Raw genomic sequence first — 19,337 nt, 5'->3', positions numbered from 1 at the left:
TTGCCCTCCTGCTGAAGCTGGTCATTCTTTCAGATCTCGGGACCACCACCCTCTGCCTCCCAATCCAGGCCAGTCCGTTCCTTTGCCTCAGGGCCTCCCCACCTCTCTGTACCTCTCCATTAGAGCCCAGGGTGGCGTTTGGGGTCACAATGCCCTCTTCAACGGCCAGTTGCAATAAATCTGTGTGGAGAGAGTGACTGTGTGGACAAGGGGAGGTACATTCCTCGCCAGATCCCTGTGAGCTGAGAAGCACAGAGGATGATGGATGCCAAGCCCAGCCGGATCCAAGGAGACAGTCACGCTCTGGGCCCCTCAGACTGTGGGTGCTGAGGACAGATGTGCCCCCCGGGGACTCCTCTGTCTGGGAGAAAAGACCTAGTGGGTCTTTGCGGCCAAAAAGAAGGCTCAAGGCGAGGTGCTGGGCCGGCAGTGTTGCCTCTCCGCGGGGCGCTCTCTTACAGGGCACGTTCGGGTGGAGGCTGCCTGACCATCTGCCGGGGACATTCCTCAGGGAATTGCTGCTGCAGGCAGAGGCTGGATGAGGTCCCTTCAAACTTGGAGATTCTGTGATTCTAGAGTTGGGCAAACAAGACTCACACACGTGGAATCTGTAATTATCGAGAGACGCCAGGCAGCATATAATTCTGACTTAAGTGGCACTGAATGCATGCAGCAGGAATCCTCTAGGGGGGAACGGAGGGATTGCAGGCTCAGGGAGAGCGTGGAGCAGGTGGGTCTGAGAGGTCCTGGGGAGGAGGAGGAAGGGAGGACATCGCTGCAGGGAAAAGAACGTAGCCTTTTTCCTAGTTCCCATAAACGTCCCTTGACCTACAGCTTCCAGCTCCTGACCCCGCTGTTTTGCCACCAGCGGAGGCAGCCCCACAATAACAATGACCGTTTATGGAGCACCTACAATGTGTCCAGCCTCGTTCTGTTTATAGATAGGATTTCGTTCTCACCACACTTCCATAAGGTAGGTGGTAAGATCCCCCGTAAGTAAACATAGGCTCAGAGAGGCTAAGGAACTCAGCAAAAGGTCACAAAAAGCGTTAAGTAGCAGAATCTTGCTTTGCTGGAGGCAAAGGCAATTCCTTCCCTCCCCACCTCATGGCGGTGTTACCTGCAGAAAGCCATCCAGACATCCAGATGTCCATACATCTGTATTCCCAGACCCCAGGCCCACCGGGTTTAGTGTGGGGTGGGTCTTGGCCAGATCTGGCTTTTTCCAAGATGTTGAGATTCATGTTCTCAATAGCCATCCTTCGACCCCACCCCCGAAGCCCGGGGTAAAACTGGGAAAACTGGGAACTGAGGGCCCTGGTCCCCTCTGATCAAGAGAAGGCATAGCCCCCTCCAGCCAGCCTGGCTTTCAGCCCAGCTTGGCAGTGAGGGTTGCCATGAGATCACAGAAGGGAGTGGGCCTGGGTTGCCCAGGGCTCACATCCAGAAGGCACCCTGTTCTCCGCGAGAGGCTGTCTGGGCAGCCCTGGTCCCTTGGGTTCCCAGCACCCACTTGCAGGCCTGCTGCAGTGACTGCAATGTAATTTGTCACTTGTTTGAAGGCCAGGCCTGACAGGGGCCAGACAGGGCTGAGTGTTGGACAAGGAGGGTGATGAAGTCTTGATGCAATTTGCAGGCATCTGAAGAGCTTGGGAGACAGATTGAAATGTCAGCTCTGCTCACAAGGGCTGTCTTCCCACACCCCTAGCCGGTGACAAGAGTGGGAGCTGGGGGCCAGGCAGGGGGAAAATAGAGCTGAGGGAGGTGAGGACAGTTCCCCCAGGACCCTGTCTGGCACTGCCCGGCTTCCAGCAGACCATGGGGTCAGTTCAAGGGAGGAAATATAGCCACTTTGAGGAGGCTGACTCTTTCCTGAATGGGAGGTGGGGAGGATTTAGGTTGTGCTCTGCCAACCCCAGACCATCAGCCTTGACTGGCCTGTCTGTCCCCATGGAAGCCGCCAAGTCCGGTCTCCAGAACACGCCCTGATGGTATGATTCATGGATGGGATGGTGCCACCATCCCCCAAGTAAAACCCTGCACAGGCAGGTGAGCTCAAGGATGACTCTGGCGTGTGAGCCCCACCCCTGGCACCTGAGCCCTCAGCCCCCAGAAGTTGGCCACAGGCCCTGCTCCACTAAACCCTCCTGGTCACCAACACCCATGCATATACTCTGACATAGACCCAAGTTGATGCACACAGCCTCCTCGAACACTTGGCCTGGCACACGTGTGTCCTCACACCCACGTGCTCCCCCACACCCATGTGCTCCCCACACCCATGTGCCCCCCCACACCCTCGTGCTCCCCACACCCACGTGCTCCCCACGCCCACGTGCCCCCCCCACACCCTCGTGCTCCCTCACACTCTCGTGCTCCACCCATCCCTGTGCCTCTCCACTCCAAACAATATTATGATAATCACAATTTTTCCCATGAGACCCTTTACCGTTTTCAAAGCTTTTTCACATCCATTATCCTCTCAGATCTCACAAAATCTCAACAAGGGAGGCAGAGCAGATTGCGTTTACCTCCACTCTATAGATAAGGGAATCTTGTAATCAGAGATGTTGAGACTTCCTCTTTGGGTCACCCAGTAAATCCAAAGCAAAGCCAGGACTCCAGGCCAGGACCTCCGATTCCTGGTCCAGTGCTTTGTCTTCATGCACAGTGCCCCAGGCCCTGCTCCCAAACTGGAGGAATTCGAGGTGGGTGTCTTACAGGAGCAGGCAGGGCTGAGTTGAGAAAAGGGATTGGGTAGAGCCCCCCCCCCCCCCCAACAGTCCCCAGCTGAACTCCCTTTTTAGATTCACCACACCTGCCCAATCGCCTGGGCCGGGGGAAGAACAGGTGCTCTTAAGTCCTGGAATCAAACCCTGGCTCCATCACTGACCACTTGAAAGGGCCTTGGGCAGGTCACGTGACCTTTTTGAACCCCCAGTTTCGTGTGTGAAATGGGATGGCTGTACCAACCTGATAGGGCTGTAAGGATTAAGTTAGATCCTACCTGTAAGGGGCTTAGCACAGAACAAGCACAGCTTAGCAGTCCTCTTCCCCTTTCCTGGGGAGATCTGGGCCCTACCTTGGTAAGACCATGGCTCTTGCCATGGTGACAGCTGACACCAAAAGACCCTTAGCCTCAGGCCTGCCAGGCTCTGCCTAGGAGGCACTGGACCTGGGAGCCACCCTCTCTCTGGCTCAGGTTCTACAGCTGCGAGGAAGCAGGAAGCAGGGTCAAGAGCTGGAGGGGCTACTGTCCAGTCTGGCTTATGAGGGAAATTCCTGAACCCAAAAAAGGAGACGTGCTCAGAGGGACTGGCTGGGAGGGCCCTTCTGCATCATTTGGTTCATCTCCTTTTACAGAGAGGGAAGTCAGTCCAGAAAAGGCCAGGGGCTCTGCTCAGGTACCAAGAGATGGGCTGCAGAGGCAGGACTGGTCCCTCATGACAGCCTCTGTGCTCTTATCGGAACTGATGCCTGTTCACAAGCTCTTATGAGCTTGAGTCTGCCTTGGGGATGGGGAGAATGGCCTAAATCTGTGGGGCTAGACCTGCCTGTGCCCCTGAAACCCCCCTCAGATTAGCCTTCCAGGAGCCAGAAAAGAGGAGGTTGCCCAGAAACCTCCTGGGCCGGAGGTTGACTGGCTACCCTACTGGTGTCCACATCGGGCCTGGTCCCAGTGTTCCGGCTATCATACTGGCAGCTGACCTGGCACGGGAGAGCTGTGTTCCAGTGCAGCCACCTGGGGCACGAGGGTAGGGACTATGAGCAGCTGTGCCCAGGCTCCAGATGGTACAGAGAACAGCCAAGCCAAGATGGAGGCTGGCAGTGGGAAGGCTCTTGGAATGCCAAGTGCAATGAGAGGCACACGCCAGGCCCAGAAAGGCCTGGAGCCCTCGGGGGAGACCGGCTGCCTGGAGAAGGGATGGGACCCCCATGGGCCATCCTGAAGGGGCTTCTCTGGATCTCACAAGAAAGAGCCTAGCCCAGTGCCTGACCCCAGCTGACACAGGAAAACCTCCTCTGATTACGGAGGGCCTGGCCTGTCTCCTTCCTGTGGGCGGCTCAGACGTCCAGCCTCACCAATACCTGCAGCACCCCGAAGGGAGGGAGGCAGGGTGATGAGGGGCTGTGGTCCAAGACATGAAGAGCTGGGGAGTTAGGGATTCTGGAACCCGTGAGGCTGTTCCTCATGCAAAGGGTCTTGTCTGGGGCCCCGGACTTTAGCCAGGGTTGTGGTCACATGGCAGGGGCTCAGCATGGTGTCAGGGATGTGACTTGTGGGTCCTTAACATGCTCATCTCCTCTCATGGTTTCTCTCATCCCTCCTGCCTGGATTCCATCCCTTCTACCTACCCTGAGCCATCCCTGTGAATTCATGGAGGGGCAGGCAGGGACTTACCCACAATGGAGAGAAGCCACAAGCCTTTCCCCAGTCTCAAGGAGCCACAGGCACCCTCTAGGCCTTCCGGCTGCCTCACCCATTTCATCCCCTACTGCCCTGGGCAGAAGAGCCCTGATTTCAGGCCTAGCACCTGGCAGGAGTGCAACCCAGAAGCCCCTAAGCTCACCTTCTGTTCCTGTGCAATAAAGTCACCTGTCCCAAACTGCCTGGCAACCTTCAAACGGCCAGTCTGACATACCCGCTGCTTCTCAGCCCAGGCTTGTCTGCTGACCTCTCATCTGTCAGGCTCCCGAGCAGGTCTCATTGCCTCCAGAAATCCTTCTCCGGCCCTCCAGGCCGGTGAAGCGTGCCCCATCCTGGCATTCCCACAGTCCCCTGCGCTTCCCACTCCATCCCGACGGCGCCGAGCATTCTGTTTAGGACTTCTGTCTCCCCCAGGAACTGTGTCTAACACCAGCACAGGGTCTGGCACACGGTAATTGCTCAGTTTACGTTTGGAGAACGGATTCATTCGCCAAACCACATTAGTTACTGATTAACTGAGTGACTTGGGCAATTCCCTGTCCTTGCTAGCCTCAGTGTTTCCCACTCTCCATGGGTACTGGTCTGCAGTATCTGTAATTCTTCAGGTTGCAAAGCCACCTGCGTGGTGTGGCAAGGAGGCCCAGACAGGGGTAGAGGTTGCCAGAACTCGCCCTGGAAGGAGACGGACCTTAACTCTCGCTTCAGCCCTGGCTGATTCTGCCCCTTCCTTCCTGGCCCTTCCTGCCGTGTCCTCAGACTCTAAGTCAGCCCACCGGGGCCTACAGGGTCCCCAAGGACTCTGCCCCATGGTGGTGAGGTAGAGGTGGTGAGGCAGCCAGTACCTGCCTGCCACATTTCCACACAGCGATCCAGGGCTGTGGCAGGGCTTCATCTCAAGGTTGCCTGGTAACAGCTTTTGCATTCTGATGCAAAAAAAAAAAAAAATGTGGCGGCACTAGACAACAGACACAGGGCTTATATGGCGGCGGGGTGGGCGTCTAGGGTGGGGCTCGTGCCCGGGGCCGTGGCGTGGCCGGGGGCAGGCAAAGCCGGCGTCTTGCTCCATTGTGGAGAGTACCAGGACTGGGCCTAGCCTGGCCCAGCGGGCTTCAGTGGGGACGGTAGGCTCGGGGGGCAAGCGCAGCCAGCTCGGGCCTGCAGGAGGGCACCCAGCCTGGCATCTGCCCCTTCCCATCCCCTTTCCCACACCTGCAGCTGGCGCCTTCCACCCGGTGAGCCACAGCCGGTGCCACCTCTCATTAGGTGATGATTTTACATTAATTACCTTAATTAAGCGGCACTGAGTGCTAATGGCTCAGGGGGGTGGTGGTGGCTTCTCCTAATTACCCTCCCAGTCAGCCCAGAGCGAGGGGCACACGGCTTGGCAGAGCAGGAGCAAACGGTTACAGAAAGGAGGGGAGGGACCCACCAGTGGTGGGAGAGGCGCCCCCCTCCCCCCCCCCCCCCCGCCACTCCAGCCCTGGCTTGGAGACCTGGACTTGACATCTCCAGGACAGGTGTAGCCGGCCCAGATCCAGAGGCTTTGGGATGTGTGGGGAGCAGGCCAGGAGCTGGGAGCAAGCAGCACCGCCCTGTTTCCTGGACTCCTCTGCCCCCTTCTCTGTGCTCCTCAGTCACCTGCCTGGTTCCCTCAGCTAGGCTGAATGCCTCTCTCCACCTCCATTCTGTCTCCAGACTCAGGCCAATGTCACCACATCCCTTCCTTCCTCCATCCATCTGTCCAGTCAGTCAGTCCATGGAGACCCCATGGCGGGCCCTATACTCCAAGGTAACCCTCCAGGAGCTCACGGTCTAGCTGGGGAGCTGGCCAGCTATAAACAGGCCCACAGGACAAGGCGTTGGGAGAGAATTCACAGAGAAAGTGACACCAAGGGTGAGTCCTGGGAGGGGACAGTAGGATGACTCTTCTGGGCAGAGGGACGAGCACATCCAGTCGGGGCTTGTGAGGAAAGCGGGCTTGGCCCACCCAGTTAGCTGCATGTTGCTTAGTGCAAAGGGGCAGTGGACAATGAGGGAGGAAGTGGCTAGACATGGGTCAGAGGGACTGGCCATGATTCAGAGGCCCCTGGGGAGGTGTGGTGGGGGAGGATTGATTTCATATGGGAAACACTACTGCAGTGGAGGGCGCTGGCTGGCTCAGCTGGAAAAGCATGTGACTCTTGATCTCAGGGTCGTGAGTTCAAGCCCCACATTGGGCATAAGAGCTTACTAAAATTAAAATAAAATAAAATAAAATAAAATAAAATAAAATAAAATAAAATAAAATAAAGATGACTACAGGGGCGCCTAAGTGGTTCAATTTGTTAAGCGTGCAACACTTGCTTTCAACTCAGGTCATGATCTCATGGTCTGTGAGATCAAGCCCCTCATCGGGCTCTGTGCAGACAGCATGGAGCCTGTTTGGGATTCTCTCTCTCCCTCTCTCTTTAACCCCTCCCCCCACCACGCATGTACAGGTGCCCTCTCTCTTTCTCTCTCTCTCTCAAAATAAATAAACATTAAAAAAAATGACTACAGTGGAGGTGGAGGACAGTGGGGGCAAGCATGAGTGGGGTGACCAGTGAGGCAGCCACTGCATCATCTGGGGGAAGGATGATGGAGGCTGGACCATGTGGTGGTTGTGGGGACGGAGGGGAGAAGCAGGCAGATCTGAGTTTTGGGGAATGTTATGATAGAATGTGCACAGGGGGAGACAGGACCCATAGACGAGGGAGAAAGAAGGGCCAGGCTGACCTCACCGTGCAGTTCCAGGTGCCATCCACCTTGCGCAGTGGTGGCCCTGTTCCATGTTTCTGATGGGTTAGGGTCCATCTCTAAGGTCAGGAGTGGTGTGGTATGCAGGTTTGGGGGAGCAAAAGGGAAGAGTTGGGTTTGAGGTGCATGGGGGTGGAAGAGCCTATGGGATATCCTTGAGGACCTTCGGGCTCAGGTTTGAGGATTAAAAGAGTCTTCATCCAAGGGAGGCATGAGATGGCCCAGAAAGGGCAGGTGGCAGGAGGCTGGGACTGTGGGTCTGACTCGCCCACCAGCTGACGGTGCACCACGTCTGTCTCCCTCACCTCTGCACCCCAGGAGTCAGCACAGGACCTGGCCAGAGGAGCTGCTCAGGGAGTATTTGCTGAAGGCATGAGTGAGTGAATAAGTGAGTCATTGACCCTGCATGGCTCTCTCGAGCCCCACCACACAGCCCTGAGTTCTTGCTACTCAGTCACATAAATTCAGAGACTCACCCAATCCCCTGCCCCTCCAAGGGTAGAGCCCCTCCTCAAGCTCTCCTGAGCTCCTGGGGAAGAGCATGGGCTCGCCTGCCCCTCCTGCAGCCCCTTTCAACCTAAGGCGTTACTAGTTGGGCACAGTAGCTCTTTAGTCCCTGGTGCATAGGGCAGAAACTGGCCAAGTTTTGGGTCCAGCCCTGGCTCTAGGCCCCCCTCCAAATGATGCCCCTGAGCATCCCCACCTCCCCCCGATAGCCAGCACCTTTCTGGAAAGATAATACACCAGCCCCAGATTTGTCTCCACCAGATCCAGGCTGCTTACCTTGATTTCTACGCCGTAGCCAGGGTAGACGGAGATGTAGTAGAAACAGTCCAGGCCGACATCAATAGGTGAGCTGGGGGCCATGGGGGAGTCCAAAGAGCCCTCTGGGCCTGAGAAATTCCAGCTACAAGGGCCTGGGAGGCAGGAGGAAACAAAAGGCTAAGCCCAGCTCTGGTGAAGGCTGATCAGTGTGTGTGTGTGTGTGTGTGTGTGTGTGTGTGTGTGTGTATGTGTGTGTGTGGTGAAGCCCGCCTCTTGGGACGTGTATTCCCCTGTTGAAAGAAGGGACCACCTTTTCTTGAGCACCTACTATATGCAATCTTAGCTCAGTTCTCACAAAGGCTCACTGAGGTCCGTCTTCTTACCACTATTTAACAGAGGAGGCTCAGAGAGGTTCAGCAAAATTCCTAGGGTCTGTTGTAGTCGCTTCCAATCAGGGTTTGAACCCAGGTTTATCTGGTTCCCATCCACATGCCTCCTACGTGCTGGCCCTTGGTGCCAAAGGGCAAGGCAGGGTGGCACAGTGACAGAGACAGAGGAACGCGGGGGCCCCGCATTTCCCTGATCCCCATTTCTAGATCTGCAAGCCAGCGAGCAGCTGACCTGGTGGCTGGACGGTGGTGATGGTGGTGGTGACGATGGTGGCGGTGGTCTCCTCATCGTCCCCTGAAGCTGTAGAAGTGGCGATAGTTCCCTCCATCCCAAGTCCAGTGGTCTGGGGCCCAACCTCTGGAGCCCATGGCCTGCCCATGTCTCCAGGACCCTCCTGGGTTGGAGTCCATGCTCTGCTAGGGGGTGTAGTACTGGGCCTTTCCCCTGGGCCTGGGGTGGGCACTGGAGGCAGGGGAGCTGTGATATGAAGCACAGGAGCCTCTGACTCCAGGCTCCAGGGTCTTTCTCTGGACTGGGGCTGAGTGGGTGCCGCGGCCATGGCCGGAGTGGGGCTGGTGAAGACAGGGCGGCTGTCCTGGTTGGCCAGGCGGGGAAGGGGACTGGGGGTGAATGGTGTAGGTGGGTCCGGCTGGAAGGGCAGCGCCGGCCTCAGCCCTGCCTCGCCCCCCTCTAGCCCTTCTTGTAGGAATTCCTCGAGCAGCGGGTGGTGGTTGAGCAGTTTCAGGGTAGGGGCTGTTGTGACGAAGTGGACGCCTCGCTCCGGCTGCTCAGGCGTGGGGGCCACTGTCAGTTCCCCATCCGTCTCCTCGATGCCTGGGGCCTGCCCTTCCCCCGTGGTTGGGGCCTCTGAGGAGAGTCCTGAAATAATAACGAATCATCAGAGGTGCCCCCCTGCCCCACCGTGAACAGCGTCACCCCCAGTCCACACAGCAGGAGATCCATCTCTCTGTTGACGGAGAGACTTGGGGAGTGTGCTCAATGTCCAGAACCAGGAGCTACAGAGTTTGAGAGCTGGAAATGAGGGGACATCACATATCTCACGTGACAGCCTTGAGATATGTGATGTCCCCTCGTTTCCCCTCCGACACCAGAGGTGGACGCGGTTACTCTATCTGTCTGCTATTTTCTGCCATTCTCAGATTCGGCCTCAGACTCCTCAACACAAGATGCCCGGCAACCAGCCTTGATAACTCAGACCGACAGGACAAATACGTATTTGCCATTCCTAATTGGGGCCTTCATTTTGTAGGTGAGGAAACAGGCCAAAGAAAGGAAGTGGGGGCGTCTGGGTTGAGCATCTGACTTCGGCTCAGGTCATGATCTCACGGTCCGTGAGTTCGAGCCCCGCGTCGGGCTCTGTGCTGACAGCTCGGAGCCTGGAGCCTGCTTCGGATTCTGTGTCTCCCTCTCTCTCTGTCCGCCCCCTCCCGCTCATTCTGTGTGTGTGTGTGTGTGTGTGTGTGTGTGTGTGTGTGTGTGTCTTAAAAATAATACACATTAAAAAAGAAAACAAAAAAAGAAAGGAAGTGGCTTGCTCCGGGTCACACACCAGTCAGTTGAAGACCTGAGGTAAAACCCTTCGCAAGAGTCCGATCCCCCCCACCACAGTGACTTTTCCACCTGAGATTTTAGGGCTGTCAAGTTCATTTTCCGTTCTCAGTGAAGCTGCTAGTCATTAGTTTCAGGAAATGCTTCATATATTTGGGGTTTTGTTTTAGATTCCCTCACGGGTACATAGCATCTTTGTTAGGGTCCCATTTGGTCTTATTTCTCTCGCTTCTCAAAAAATCGTTTCTTTCGTCTTTTTTTTCTTTTGATCCTTTTAGAACAGTGATGTGAACAGAGTAGGAAGAGCCAAGAGCTAGAGTAAAGCATATGTGGCTTCAAACCCCAAATCCATTCTGCTTTGAGGCTGTTGACCTCAGGCAAATAACCTAAACTCTCTGCAACTTAGTCTACTCATCTGTAAAATGGGGTTTACTTGGGGGATTAAGTGAGATCATACTACTTCTTTTCCTCATTTGATATGTGTCTCTAAATTCCCGTGATCTTTCTTATGATACTAGCCAGGACTACCTAGGGCAGGGTCTAAAGCAGGGATAGAATGCTTAGCCCCAATCCATGGCAGACATTGTTAGCCAGTTTGGAGTATTCCTTGCTGAGCCGCATGGGACTTCAGAATCCTTCTCGACACAGTTATCCAGGCAGCCACTACTAATCAATTCGAAAGGCTGCGGAAGAGGCAACTCATTTGCTCTCGCTGGTTCGAGGTACAGGTTGCTCTGCTATCGACTATTTTGACTTTTTGAACCACAGAGCTGGACAGATGATGCATATTCTGCTTGTGGGCCACTAAGCTCTCCAGATCCTTAACTGCCAGGAAAAGGTCAATGGATGCTGGCTCCAGATTCAGCTCATATAGAATTCTGCCAGTTCCGAGAAGGCCAGGAGGATATTCTGGTTCTCACAGCTCTCAAAATGGCTGCATGAGCACTTGAAGGGAAACACAGCCAGAGCAAGTTAACAGTTTGCGAGGAGAAGGTTGGTTCCTCTGAATGTCTGATGGTGGGGTTGTCATTCCACAGGCTCACACCCACCCCACGGATTGGCAGACGTGAGGAAGTGGCAGATGGCCTACATTCTGTTCAGGAGCCCATAGCAGCTCTGATGTGTCAGACAAATGGGAGGAGGGAGGAGACGGGGTGGGAGAGGTAGGGGCAGGTCAGAGGGCTCTCCATGGTTCTGGGTCAGAGGGGCCTTGGTGCCCCGAGACACTGAGAAAACAGGACTAACCCTTATCTCCTGAGATGCCCACTAAAGCAGCTCATCTGTGCTTTGGCATTCCGTGCCAGACATTGACGACACAATGCCCAACCTCGATGCCCAGCCAGGCCCATACCCCCCAGAGCAGATGGTCGGCCAGTGCCCTGTGTCTTTCATTTGAGTCACTAACGGAGGGGCCAGGCAGTGCTTGTGACATGCCAGGACAGGGCTACTCTCTTTGCCCACCTCCCAGATGCCACACAGTCTTTGCCAGGTGAGCCGAGACTGATCTTAACATGGCACAAGGAACGGGACCCTCTCTCATCACGTAGACTGAAGACCAGTGTCCCCTTCCGGGATTGCCCGATAAGACATGTGGCCCGTGGCTCCCAGGGCAGGTACCGGTGGGATTCTTGACTGGGAGAGGGAGGACAAGGAGATCCTCTAACTCAGGAAGGGACCATAGTGGGCCCAGCTCCTCCCGCTGGTTGCCAGGTGGGTACCAGGCAATGGAGCGGAGCTAATGGGCACCTCCCGTCACTGTCGATTGCACTGATTGTGTTATCTGGGGGGACTGAGCACTTGGTTAAATGGGATCGAGATAGCATATCAAACGAGCAAATTGATTCTGTAATCAGCTGCCACTTGGTCCCGGAGGGTGCTACCCACTGTCAGAGAGGGTAAGATAACATTTCTGGGAGACAAGCCATTTCTGGGGAGAGGGCATCTCCCGATATCCTGGTTGACTCTGATGGAAGCCCGAGGCCCTGTGACCTGTCCTTCCTGCCACCAGGTTCCTGGGGTTTTCTGCCTGGGCTGAGTTCAAAGGTGCAGAGACTGACAGAGGGAGAGAATGTGAGGCAGGGGATGGTGAAAGGGGGTGTCAGGACCCCAGATGCTCAGTCTCATCAGGTGCCTACTGTCTTCCAGTCACTGAGTCAGGCTGTTCCCGGATCTTGTATTATTTAATTGATACTACAACTCCGTGAGAGGGGAATTATAAAGAAGCTGAAGCCTAGAGGGTAGGGGAGAGGACCTGCCCAGTGGCACAGTGGTGGAGCTGGGATCAAACTATGCTGATCTGGCTTCAAAGCCTTAGTCTTCCCGTGATACTAGCCTGCCTCACAGGAGAGCCGAGCTATCCAGTGGAGAAGCCTCTAGTCAGGTGAGGAAACTAAGGCTTGGAGAGATAATGGACTTGTCCAAGGTCTGGTGCAGTTTGCAAGTAGTTAGGGCCAGAATTTCTGGCATCCGGAGCCTGGTCTGGACCCTCAGGAAGCCCTCTGCCTGGAACTCAGGGAGCACCCACCCGGTGCCCCAAGCACCTCTGAATCTGGGGCCCAAACCAGAAACAATGACACGATTTCTCTGGGCGCAGCCAGAGTCCCACATACCTGGGTTCAAGGGTCAGCTCTGCCACGTGGGCCCCCTTCCCAGGAGCCCAGGCAAGTTGCCTCTCAGGGTTTTTGTGTCCTCAGGTGTAAAACGGGCCCTTGGGAGGGGTTTTATGAGACTTGGTGCTCTAAAGTGTAGTTTCTCAAGGGAGGCACTGAGGGAGAGGCCACGCCGCAGAGGCTGGGCAGCCCCCGCCCACCCCTGCCAGGGCAACATTGAGGCAGGCCTGGGGTGGGGAGGAGATGGCCCTGGACACGGGCTCTCCTCTCTGAGGGAACATGTTCCCTGTTGTGTGGCGGTGTGTGTGACCCCGAGCACGTCAGCATCGTCATCTGTTAAATGAGGATATTCCAGCATGCAAAGGGCAGCTACCTCTAGGCCTGCATGTCGTTGGTGGACAGGTCCCCCATGATCCCCACCTGTGTGCTCCCCACCGCTGCCCCGACACAGGGATGCCCTCCCGGGGCTGCTCCTCTCTCCTCTCCTCCAGTAGGGAGGGAGGGCCGGGGGCCACTTCTTCCAAGAGGGCTGGGTCCGGGAAAGACCCGTCCCCTCCGCGCACCCCCCCTCCCCCGCGCAGACGAGGCCGGAGCTTCCCGGCAGCCCCCCCCCCCCCCCCCCCGCCCTGGTGTGGCCCCGCCGTCGCCTGGGCCCTCCCCCCGCATTAGCTCTTAAGCTATGCAAATAGACATCGGAGGGAGCCCTGTTTAAAGTATTTAGACGAAATGAAAAAAGGCTTTCATCGGCACTAATGAGCCATTCAGGATGCCTCCCCGGTGGATTCTCTCCCGCTCCCGCCTCCCGGCCGGCGCAGCCCCCCCGGTGGCCCCTCTTGGGAATGGAGGCCTCCCTCCCACCCCCGCTGGAGGCCCAGACTGGGCAGCCTAGGAAAGGGCGCCGGTCCTGACCCCTCCTCCCCGGGGGCCCAGCTTGGTGAGGTTACAGACAAGAGCCCGGTGCTCAATGCTGCCCCCGCCCCCGCAGGCCTGGATTGGAAGGAGGGGTGGGTTGTCTAGCCTCTGGGGGAAGCCATGAAGACTGGGGACTTTTTTTCATAGCATCCAACTAGATAGGTGTTATTGTCCCTGTCTTATAGATGGGGAAACTGAGGCTCACGGAGGTCCAGGAGGCTGCCGAGGGTTCACAGTGCTGGAGGGCTGTGGAGCTGGAATCGGTCTGTGTGGAGGCAGTGGTGAAGGATTGGGGTCATTATGCAGTGGCCCCACCTGGGGGACCTGCTGCTCAGGGCAACAGCCTTCAGATGCTGCCTCAGGGACAGCTGGGCTGCCCCATTTGGTGCTAGTGTTTCTGTAAATCTTTCTGCACGAGACAGCCAGAAAACCTCAGGTTCCAGTCCCAAATCTGTGCCTCACTAGCTGTGCGACCTGGGCAGGGGGCTGCCCATTAGGGTCTCTGTTTCTCCATCTGTGGAGTGGGGACATCTGGGTTTGGTGAGGGCCACCTAGAGACAGGCCTAGGCTCACATCTGCCAGCCCCGCCTCAGCCTCTGCAAGGGCAGAAGGCCCCCCCCCCCCCCCCCCCCCCCCCCCCCCCCCCCCCCCCCCGTCACTCTGATAGTTTCTGCAGAGGTACCAGGCATTCCCCCTCAGGGCCACAGCTGCTGGCCTCCCAAGGACAAGGCCAAGGCCAGCACAGGAGGGGTACCCAGAGTTCTAAGATGAGGTCAGCCTTGATCCCTAGGTTGTGGTAGCACCAGCTCTCAGCTGGTGTTGGGGGGAGCGTGACAGCAGGTGGGTATAGGGGGAGCCTGGGGATACAGCGGGCAGGGAGCCCACCCCTCTGGGTTCTGGAGGTTAAGCTGGCCCAGCATAAGAATGAGAATTTAATGGGATACATTTATTATCCCATAAAAGTTAATGAGTTTATTCTGGAGGTTCCCTGGCCCCTTTCAAGTTTTAATAGGGGATTAGTAAGGGCCTGGCCCCTGTAGACCCTCATTATCCCAGAGCCCAAGGGAGGGGAGAGGGGTCCTGGGAGTGAGAGTGCCTGCCCTCCCCGCCCCCCCCCCCCCCCAGCCAGAGCCTGGTCTCTATAGTGATAGGACCACTGAGCCCAGACCTGCCCCCTGAAATGAGAGGTTCCAGCTAGAGTCTAGCTGGCCCCTGAGGCCCCTGAGGCCTGGGGTCCAGTTCTAGAGCTTCTGATTCCATGTGTTACTGTAGCAATTACAGCACAGTATCCCCGCATCTGAGGTAGGTTTGCTGCTATTCGACTACTTACATTAACAGGAAAGGCAATATAAGCGCCATATGACAAATGGGGAAACTGAGGCCCAGAACTAGGGTGTGCCTTCTCCAAGGTCACCCAGGAGATGCGGCAGAGCCTGAATGGACACATTCTGTCTCCTGTGGTCTGGAGCCAGGCAGCTGGGGCAGGTAACGCAGGTAACGCTATTACTCCGTGCTCCCTGTGTGCCCACTATGCAATCAGCACCTTCATGTGTCGGTCTCATCCTCCCCTGACTCTAAGGACGTTTGGGTCATTATCCCGGAGAGAAAGACATCCAGGTCCAGAATGGTTGAGTAACTTGTTCAAGGGCACACAGCTAATGAGTGGCAAGCCTGGGACTAGAACCCAGAACTGGACAGCTCCATAGCTCAGCTCCGTCCACTGTTTTCTTTGGCCCTTGGCTGAAGCAACTGGGGCCTCCTTGACCATCTCCCCAGCAGCCTGGCCCCACTGTCCTAGGGCAGTCGTACCTGGAGCCCTGCAGCTCAGAGTATGGGGAAGGAACTGTCCTGCAGGGGCAGTGGTTGAAGTGGGCACAGAAATACACTCAAAGGGACCATCTCTGCCAGAACAGGTGCCTTCCCCGTTCTGCCCCATTTGCTCACTATGCCTTTGTCTCTTCAAACCCTCCCCGTTCTACTAGGCCCAGCTCCTATCCTTCTTCTGGGGAGCCATTTCTGCTGGCCCAGTGGATGACAATGGTTCTCTCCTCTGACCTCCTGCAGGCACTCCCTGTACTACTTGTGTCTGTGGGCAAGAATCCAGCATGAGGCATCTCTCTTCCCATATCTCTGCCCACAAATGCTGACCCCTGGTACTTGGCACAGTGCAGGGTGGGCTCAAGGACTCTGCCTGTTTGCACACTTGGAAGCCTCCCTTCTCCCCAAAGCACCTGGCCCTTGTCCAGCAGGGGTGGGCAGGGGAGGGCAGAGGCGGGCCGGGGTGGGTCCTACAGGGAGAAGATGGGCAGCCAGCCCTTGGCAGTTCCCCAGCACAGCCCCAACTGGCAATTGATAAAGAGTGTCTGCCGGCACAGGGCAGTGGGTCCCCCAGTCCCAGACTATCTCCTCTTTTTCTCTGCTACTGACTCCCCTTCCCCCATCACACCTTCTTACTGCCCTCTCTTGGTCAACCCCTGGCAGTCCAGGAAAATCTGGCGTACAAATATGAATGGGAGCACCTCCTCCTGGCCAGGTTCCAGGCAAGGAAGTCACTGGATCCGAGAATCTGAGCCCATGTAGCCTTGGTGAACATCTCATCCCTCCCTCATTTTTGCAGGAGGAAACTGAGTCCAGAGGGCTTTCTCAGGTCACACAGGAAATGGGGGATAGGGCTGGTACTCAGGATGTTGGGGCTGGGAGAGCACCTTGCCCAACTGCTCTGCAGAGTAAACTCTCCGGGGTCGCCTGGTGGCTCAGTTGGTTAAATGCCTGATTCTTGATTTCGGCTCAGGTCATGATCTCATGGTCATGGGACTGAGCCCTGGGTTGGGCTCTGTGCTGAACGTGGGGCCTGCTTGGGATTCTCTCTCTCTCTATCCCTCTCTCTCTCTTCCCCTCCTTCTGTCCCTCTCCCCTGCTTGCTCTTTCTCTCTCTCTTAAAAAAAAAAAAAAGAGTAAACTCTCCAAAACTTCTGGGGCTGTCTACCGTCTGTGGGCATACCTCCAGGGACAGAGAGTTCACTACTTCCTGAGCTAGCAGGGGCAACTTTGTCTCCCTCCATCCCAGGTTGGGGTGGTAGATAACCCTGGGCTTTGGCATCTCAGGGTTGGGATCTTCTTGCCAGATGGAGAGAACATGGGTGGGGGTAGGTAATGGCCAACAGCCAGGAGGCTGCCCACCTGGTCCTGGTGCAGCCCCTGACAGGCTGGGTTCCCCTGCACAAATCACTTCTTGAACACAAGCCTCCATTTCCCCACCAGCAAGATGGGAAAAGTATCTGAGGGCCCTGCCAGCTCTCACCTACCAGGATCCAGCGAGCTAAAAAAGACTTTGCATATATAAATAGGAAACGCTACTGTTGACTGAGAACTTGCCACATGCCCGGCGCCATTCTAAGTGCTTTACCAGAATCAACTCCTTCAATTCCCACGAACACTCTATAAGACACGGACTTTTAGTATTCCATTTGATAGATGGAGAAACTGGGACCCAGGGAGCACAGTTCCCCCAAGATTACTAATTTGAGTGTAACGGATTCAAACCCAGTGGTTGTCCAGCCCTGGAACAGTGCTATCTAACAGAACTTTTTGTGATGAGGGCAACATTTTGCATCTGTGTGTCCAGTATGGTAGCCGGTAGCCACATGTGGCTATGGAGCACTTGAAATGTGGCTTAGGAGACTGAGAAACTGAATTTTAAATTTTATGTCATGTTAATGAATTTACATGTAAATAGCCAACGTGGGGTTAGTCCTACCATGATGGAAAGTGTAGCTCATACCTGACCTTATCTCCTGCAGGATTCACCGCCTTTCAGAAGGGAAGAGCCTGGAGCAGGGGTCCTGCAGAAGAGTTAAGATGCGTGGCAGTATCTGCTCCTCTTGTTTGAGTCTGGGGTTGGGCAGGGAGAGAAGCCATGGGACTTCTTTAGATTTTCCATAAAGGCTCAGGAGAATTGGCCTGTCATCACTTACCCCTTAGGGAGGATGAGTGCCACCCACTGATGATGTTGGCTTCCCAACCTTGGCTGAGCACTGGTGTTCTGAGTGGTGGGTGTTCAATGAGCAATTTGGGGAGCTCAGGCAGAGCCAATTTAGGAGGACTTTGTGGGTGGCAGAAAGCCAGGAATGCTTGGCCTCACGTGATTTGGCTCAGGATGGGATCAGGGTGTGTGAATGTCTCATGACAATGCCTGCTGTGTTTGTTGACTTGCCAGCAACCTCACTGCTCAGTCAGGAGCACAGGGGGCAGAGAGCCTGGCCTGCCACTCCTCAAGGCTCTTGGGGCAGCCCCAGGGCAGTTTGAAGCCATGGCAGGGCGTCCATAGTTACTGGGTCAGGCATGGACCTCCTAGAGAGCTGCCTTCCACCCAGAGAAGCAGCTTTTCGTGCTTGGAATCAATATTTTCCACTTTACATATGAAGGAACTGAGGCTGAGAGGCAAAGTAAATCATCCTAGTGCATACAGGAAGGAAGTGGCAAATAAGGGGTTTGAACTGGGTCTGCCTGTTCCACAGCCTGGGCTCAAAATTTCTACCACACTGAGTTGCTGCTTCCTGTGAGCATGTGTGTGTGCCTGTATGAGCATGTGGGTCTGTGGGTATACATGAACGTGTGCATGCAGGTCCAAACACATGCACAGGCCACAAGTCATTACCATTTGTCCTAGCTCACGGATGCCACACCCTGGAACCTGGCTTCATACAGTCCTCAAGCCCCAAAAGGCACTAACTCCCAGAAGGGATGTACTTCTCCCCAAGGTGGCTGCTATGCTCCCTCCTTTTCACTCTGCCCCTTCTTGGACTTTATCTTGGCCCTTTGCAGGGCCATGTGACCTGGACAGTCCCTCTGGCTCTGGGTATGTGGGAGGGAGGGGGACAGGGCTTTGGACTGTGGTGGGCCAGCTCTCTTCTCTTCTCCCTACTGCACTTTCCCTCCCTTGAGGCTGTGACCAGGGGCCCAGGGTAGAGGGAGCTCCCGGCTAACTGCCATGTTCTCTGCTTTCCAATTTAAAATCTAATATGGTCTCGCCACTGCAGAGCTGGGGGCTGGAGAGGTGATTAATGAGGCCTCTGCTACAGCGTCACCTGCTGCGTGCTCCACCTTCCCCTGCAGCCCTGCACTCCCTTCTCCTGTCTGCCTGCTGGTCCTGGGGACCTGGGGGCCCGAGGTCTGCTTGCCCACAGTTCCCGGGGCTGGGCAAGAGGCACAGGAACTGGGGGTGGCCTTGGAACAGGGGCAGTAGAATTGACTCCCACCCCTGGGGCAGACTGGAGGCGTGGGAGGTGCAGCAGGGGTCCCGTTGGCATCAACTCCCTCATCAGACTGGTAACTAATCAATCTGCCATACTCCACCCCGATTATGCCAACTCAAAGGAATGTGTGGCCAGGGCGTGGGGAGGGACTTAGTCCTGAGCTGGGTGCTCAGGTCAGCCCTGCCCCAGCACTAATGCTCCAGTCGCCACCTTGTCAGCGGCAGGGGTGTATTTCTCTGGAAGAAAAACCTTGGGAATGTTAGCTGGGACAAGGAAGGCCATAAAGGCAGGAACTACATTCTCCCTGGAGCCCGTACCAGGGCCAGCTTAGCCCAGCCCAGTGGTGAAGTTGGGGAACAGGAGTTGATCTAGGAAGGAGTAGCGATCCCCTCCATCCTCTGCCCCATCCAGCACGGACCATGGACAGTTCCTCCAAGGCTAGAAGCCAAGCAAGGCCAGGTCATAGCCTCCCAGTGCCCCAGAGCAGGTACCTTCCTGAGTCTCAGACCAGCATTTCTGGGCTGCAGCCCCCTTCCAGCCCCCACCCTGAAGTTTAAAAGCCAACACCACTGAGGTTGCTCCCAGTGCCTGCGTCTGTCTGCCTCCGAGCTGAATTAACTTCATGGTAGCCCT

At 56.0% G+C, this 19,337-nt stretch overlaps 1 protein-coding gene across 1 annotated transcript in view; it reads right to left on the bottom strand.

The window, feature by feature from the left end:
- The window catches only part of SEZ6 (seizure related 6 homolog), a 53,896-nt gene that overhangs the window by 15,689 nt on the left and 18,870 nt on the right, over positions 1-19,337 (bottom strand). The window contains exons 4-5 of the mRNA XM_047080887.1: positions 8,591-9,238; positions 7,988-8,121 (exon numbers count right to left, since the gene is read on the bottom strand). Coding sequence (XP_046936843.1) covers positions 7,988-8,121; positions 8,591-9,238 — 782 coding nt within the window. The remainder of the gene's footprint in view (positions 1-7,987; positions 8,122-8,590; positions 9,239-19,337) is intronic.

Source organism: Lynx rufus, unplaced genomic scaffold (assembly GCF_022079265.1).
Source record: "Lynx rufus isolate CCGP_SWC_20201006 ecotype Redwood Valley unplaced genomic scaffold, mLynRuf1.p SCAF_18, whole genome shotgun sequence".
Classification (NCBI taxonomy): domain Eukaryota; kingdom Metazoa; phylum Chordata; class Mammalia; order Carnivora; family Felidae; genus Lynx; species Lynx rufus.
Note: the sequence above shows the minus strand (reverse complement) of the source record. Positions and strands in the feature narration are given on the sequence as shown.